General features: G+C 37.1%; 1 protein-coding gene across 4 annotated transcripts in view; it reads left to right on the top strand.

Moving 5' to 3' along the window:
* The window catches only part of cenpp (centromere protein P), a 56,626-nt gene that overhangs the window by 627 nt on the left and 49,999 nt on the right, over window positions 1–6,000 (top strand). For 3 of the 4 annotated variants that reach the window (XM_016282649.1, XM_016282647.1, XM_016282650.1), the window contains exons 2-5: window positions 44–184; window positions 373–524; window positions 639–727; window positions 2,730–2,818. In XM_016282649.1, coding sequence (XP_016138135.1) covers window positions 60–184; window positions 373–524; window positions 639–727; window positions 2,730–2,818 — 455 coding nt within the window. In that variant the 5' untranslated portion in view covers window positions 44–59. The remainder of the gene's footprint in view (window positions 1–43; window positions 185–372; window positions 525–638; window positions 728–2,729; window positions 2,819–6,000) is intronic. The other variant, XM_016282648.1, reaches the window with a different exon arrangement.

The following is a 6,000-nucleotide window of genomic DNA, read 5'->3' as shown; positions in this document are numbered from 1 at the left end:
TCTCTCTCTCTCTATTTTTGTATTTTCATAAACTGCTTTTTAGTAGATTGAGGAAGATAATGGAGCAGAAATATGAAGAAGAGATCCAGATGCTCCAGCAGGAAATTGAAATGCTGGAGGCTGAACAGGAGGAGACTTTACGGTCCATTTTCATAGAGCATGGAGATAGACTACAGCATGAACTGTTAGTACGGACTACCTTTCAATGGATTTTGTCTAGTTTCATATAGCAGTGTAAACTGGACAAAAGCTAAAAAAACGCAGTCTTTCTGTGATGTGAAATCTTTAAGGATAATCACAATGAAAATGGTTCACTTGAGAACTGGACAAAAGGAATTACATTAGGGTTTCAGTTTTTTTTTCCTCTTTCAGAAAGTCAGTGTTTGAGGAAAGAGGAGGAGCACAGAAACCCACTCTTTCAAAGCTGATCACAGAAGTCAGAGAGCTGGAAAAAGACCTCAGACGTCAGACGGAAATCAATGGGATTGCTCTGAATGAGTGTTTTGTAAAGACATTGCACAAAAGTGAGTTTTTTAAATTTGCTTTTAATTGCAAAATAATTTGTATAATTTATCAGTTTATTGAAAAAAATACTCTGGGTTGTATTTAAATGTTACTAACTTCGGTTGTCTCTTCAGGTGAAAGAAAACTTGTACAGCAGCTCAGACTTGCAGGTCACTGCAGTGTGCTTTTGTTCCAGGTTGAATTTGCAGTGACTGAGATTCAGGTACAAAGAAGTCACTAAATATTAATGCCGTGCACTTAATAGTATTTTCACAGGTATTATTTATTAAAATTAACATACACTTTCAAAATGCATGCAAAATAGATACTTCTGTGCAAAGCAGGGTGTTTGAAATATTCATCCTGCCAGATGAGTGTATGTAGATTGTGTGCTTTAGGACTTAAGATATTCACGGACTTGCAGCTGGTTACAATTAGTAATAAGAGTTTTGGTGTTTTTTTTATGAATAGTTCAGCCAAAAATTAAAATTGCCTGAAAATTGACTCGCCTTCAGGCCATCCAAGATGTAGATGAATTTGTTTCTTCATCAGAACAGATTTGGAGAAATTAGCATTAAAGCACTTGCTCACCAGTGGATCCTCTGCAGTGAATGGGTGCCGTCAGAATGAGAGTCCAAACAGCTGATAAAAACACAATAATCCAAATGTAATCCACACCACTCCAGTCCATCAGTTAACGTCTTGTGAAGAGAAAAGCCGTGTGTTTTCAAAGAACAAATCCATCAAGGCAGTTGGTTCTGGCTAAGTACTAGTTCTCTGTCCTTAAAATTGCTTTCTCCAGTGAAAAAGATGTCTCGGTTTAAACAGGAGAGAAAAATGCACATGGACTTTTTCACTGGAGAAAGTAATATGGATTATGAACTCATATTTTGGTCAAAAGCAATGGTTTAAAGTTAAAATGCCTTAATGATGGGTTGTTTCTTACAAACACGTTGCTATTTTTTGTTGCAACCAGGCCATGGCCTTAAAACTTAAAAAGTTAATTTTAAGATGCTGTAAATCAGTTACTAGCGATTCAGTATTTAAACTGTTATTAATAAAAGTCGTGGGGCAGCGTTGACAAGTATCTTTGCTCCTGGATGTGTGAGCTGCGCTATCGCTGATATGTGTGTGTGTGTGTGTGTGTGTCAGTAAGCAGCGCATTAATATAGAATGATAATTAAAGGCTCTAATTCACACCAGCATAGGTGTGTGTATAGACGTATGATGACGTGTGACGGCATAGTAGTGGTGTCCCAATTCTTAGGGGAATATTTTCACCCCTACCCCTTGACACTCTGTTTCAAGGGACAAGGGGAAGGGGTATAAAATAGAATTGGAATTGGGCCTTAGTGTTAGGGGTTTGTTTAAATCCTGAACCCTCTGTATAAGTCTGTATAATGCCTCAAATCATGTGGCTTGTTAAGGAAAAAGGTAGGTGATGAGTATCATGTTTTGTATTATAAAGCGCCATTTAAGTGTTCTTCAGAAAATGTAGTCAAGTACTGAAATTCTCACATTTCACCTACAATCATTTAAACCACATAAAGTCCATGGTTATTAGAACCAGTGAAGCCTGCCATGATTGTTCTTATACTCAACACTAGATGGCAGCATGTCTCCATTTTGACCGAGACTTTGTCATTTCAACATCAGATTTGTGCAGTAGACTTAAACTCATTTTAATGGAGTAGATTCGGCATTTATAGTTTTTCTAGTTCTTCTTTCTCTGAAATCTTCATGACAAGCATAAATCCAGTTCTTTGAGGGACCTCCTTAGCACAAATATTTACGAAGTTGTAATAAATAATTAAGAATAGAACTGTTGGTTGGTGACTGATGGCACCCTTAAAAATTGTGAGTTATTTTAAACTGGCAACCCTTGGAAGATCAACATATAATTCTGAAGATTAAGGTTTTATTTTTGTTGGAACATCTAAAGCTGACTCACAGTAAATGTTTAAAAAAAAATCTTTAAAATTTAAAATCTTTACCATGACAATAGTCAAGAATAAACTTGAAGCATTATATAAAGCGCATAAAAAAGTGAAAGCAGATTTGTGCTCCAGTCTTCACAATAAAAAAGATGAGAGTTTCTTTCCTGAAGAGAGGAAATCCCATAAACCATCAGTTTCATGGCAGGTAATAGAATAAATGCAGATCAATTTAAGGCTATTTATTAAGATTATTTATAATATTGTTTAATTCTCAGTGTTTTTTTACAGGATGATGATGCTCTGCTCAGGAGAGTTACAGAGGTCAATATCGTTGTGGATGGTGTTGAATTCAAAGATTTCTCTGCATTTGTGTCCAGGTAGAGTGATGATTGGTAACTGCTTAATATCATTGTTTGTATTTTGTACAAAAATCATGTGTTTGTATTTTGAGGAACATTTAAGGAAAGTTTACTCACCCTCAGGTCATCCAAGATGTAGATGAGTTTGTTTCTCCATCAGAACAGATTTGGAGAAATGTAGCAAAAGTTAAATCACTTGCTCACCAATGGATCCTCTGCAGTGAATGGGTGCCGTCAGAATGAGAGTCCAAACAGCTGATAAAAGCACCACAGAAATCCACACCACTCCAGTCTATCAATTAATGTCTTGTGAAGTAAAAAGCTGCATATTTGTAATAAATTGGTCATTAGGAAATTTTTAACATTAAATCATTGTTTCTGGCTAAAATATAAAATAAATTAAATATGAATACTCATAATATTGCTATCTCCAGTGAAAAAATGGTCTTGTCTGAATCAGGAGAGAAATCTACACAGTTCAAGCACCGTTTACAAGCCAAAACAGCTCTAAACAAATATGTTGGTGGATTTTGATGTGAGAGGACAACAAGGGGTGGACTTTTTCACTGGACTCATATTTTGACCAGAAGTGACTGTTTGAAGTTAAAATGCCTTGATGGATTTGCTTCTTACCAACACATAGCTGTTCACTTCCCAAGACATTAACTGATAGACTGGAGTCGTGTAGATTACTTGTGGATTTTTGTGATGTTTTTATCAGCTGTTTGGACTCTCATTCTGACGGCACCCATTCACTGCAGAGGATCAATTGGTGAGCAAATGATGTAATGCTACATTTCTCCAAATCTGTGCTGATCAAGAAACAAACACATCTACATCTTGGATGACCTGAGAGTAAGTAAATTTTTAGCAGATTTTCATTTTTGGGTGATCTATTACTTTATTTATTTCTTTTTACATTTATTTTTAAAGGTAAGTGGATTCCATGGATAATTTGTGCTCTTCACAAAATGTTGGATCTTGCTTGTTTACATAATTGAATCAACAGAAATCCCATTTGGAGAAAATCCAGGTTGCGTAATAGGTTACACAACATAAAACCTACAGTGTAAGTAAACATCAGGCAAGTGAATTCCCAGACACCATAGAAGAGTGTTCTGCTTTATGTTAGTCTTGTAAAAAGATACAAATTCAAACAAAACTTCATATAAGAGGGAAAAAAAGTATCCAAGTGGCTCATTAGCTGGATGCTGAGTGAACCCTGACCAGCTGTTGTTAAAACGATGTGAGAGAGTTCCCGCAGAGATCTGATTTTCTCATCAGATCTCTGATTGGCAAGTGTTGCGAGATCAGGTTAGATCCGCTGCCGACTGATTGACTGACAGTGATGTACTCTTGAGAATCCTTCATATGAGGCAGCGTTTAAGTGAAATACCACATAACCTCAAAAAGATTTACTTTATTTATTTTATTTTTTTAAATATTCCATCATTATACAAATAATGGCTTTGTTTATGTGTTTGAGGGATTTCTGTTATGCTTGCAACTGAAGGATTTGTTTATTCGTGGTCCAGGCCAGAGTATGTGAGCGGAGCGGAGCAGCGTGATTTTGCCTGGAACTAGGAGCGGATCTTTTGAAAGTCGGGGCGTTGAGGTTTTCACTCGCTCCGCTACCGCTCCGTCACGAGCACAAATTATGCCAACTCACGCATTAAACATAATTAGTTAGCTTGACAGATATGTGGATCACATTTGAAGGTTAAAATGGCAATGGACGAGTGCGGGAGGTTAAAACATGTTGTAAGTTGTACATAGGGTTGCCAACCATCCGGTATTTTGGGCCTGATTTGTCCCGTACGTGACCTCCCTTGTCCTGTTTTTTGACTGCTACGCTGATCTAACCACTGACTGATACAACAGCAGCGGTGCTGATCACTTGAGAATGATCACCGATACCTGTCATCATCCACAGCCCCCCTCACGCAGTATACGTTAAGTAAATCAGAAATCGTGAACATAACTGGTCGTGGAAGGCTGCGGAATCCTCTGCCGGCTCGTCTCTCCCGCCTCACAGCACTCCGTGTTTTGACTTCAATAAATCAGTTTTGGTGAATACAAACAACGTGATTATTTTTCATGAGTCCAACATCCCGCCACGCAAGAGACGTGATCCGTAAGGGAAGTCGTCTTTCACTATTGTAATGTTGTTAAATAGAGAAAAACATTTTATATTTAAAAAATGAGCATTTTTATCAGGCTCCTATATTTATGTTCAGTTATTTCACTTTAATTCAGTAGAAAAGGACCTATACATTGCAATTAGAGTAACATTACTGAACCTAAACATAGGAGCCTGATGAAAATGCTCATTCTAGATCAAAATTTCAGACAGCACTTAGAGGCTTTTGCATCTGAACTCGTATAGATCGCGCGCATACATTCAGGAATGAAGAAAATTTGATCAACGCTGTCCTGTGATTTATCAGCTTAAAAACGGAAAAGTTACAGCATATTCTTTCTGTTTCTGAAGTAACTACCCTCAGCTTCGCCATAGTAGAGAGACGTTGCACAGACAAGCTAAGCGAGTTAAGCAGTCATTTAATGTGGACTTGGGCTAATTGTAGTGTTCCAATAAACCATGTAAAAACTATTCTTCTAGTATTATGCATTTATTTTTCGTTTAATATAATTTCTGAACAGAACTTTGATTTTTCAAGCATAGTGAAATAATTTAGCCGCGGAGCGGTGTTTCTGATTAGTGGAGCGGGAAATGGTGAACCCGGAGCGGAGTGAGCTAGAAACATGCTAGCAACATAAGAATCATGTTAAAAACATGTTAACAACTTTCAGGCTAGACTATCTCAAGCAACTTCAAAGTTTGTTCACAGATTTTGCCCATATATATTTTTTTCTGTTCTGCTTTGTTCTATTCTATTGTCATCTGTTGCTGTATTGTGCTTTTTTTTAGTTCAGTTCTGTTTGTTTTGTATTGTTCTATATTTGTGGTAAAGCTCCTACAGAGCAGCTTCACAGCAGGAGCATGTTTTTTTTATGTTGGTGGCGTAAACTCTCTTTCTAAATTTTATAGATGGTTGCTCTTCTGGTGCTTTAATGAGGTTCAGTCAGTTGAGTCCAGAAGAACACTGCACCCCACATAATGATGTGTGGACTTAATGTTTAAAAGTGCTGTGTTGACTGCCCGTAACATGTCCAGCTCATTAAACTTTCAACAAATGGCA

Source organism: Sinocyclocheilus grahami, unplaced genomic scaffold, assembly GCF_001515645.1.
Source record: "Sinocyclocheilus grahami isolate Dianchi unplaced genomic scaffold, SAMN03320097.WGS_v1.1 scaffold163.1, whole genome shotgun sequence".
In the NCBI taxonomy this organism is placed as follows: Eukaryota; Metazoa; Chordata; class Actinopteri; order Cypriniformes; family Cyprinidae; genus Sinocyclocheilus; species Sinocyclocheilus grahami.
The sequence above is the reverse complement of the archived record's forward strand: the minus strand, read 5'-3'. Positions and strand labels throughout refer to the sequence as shown.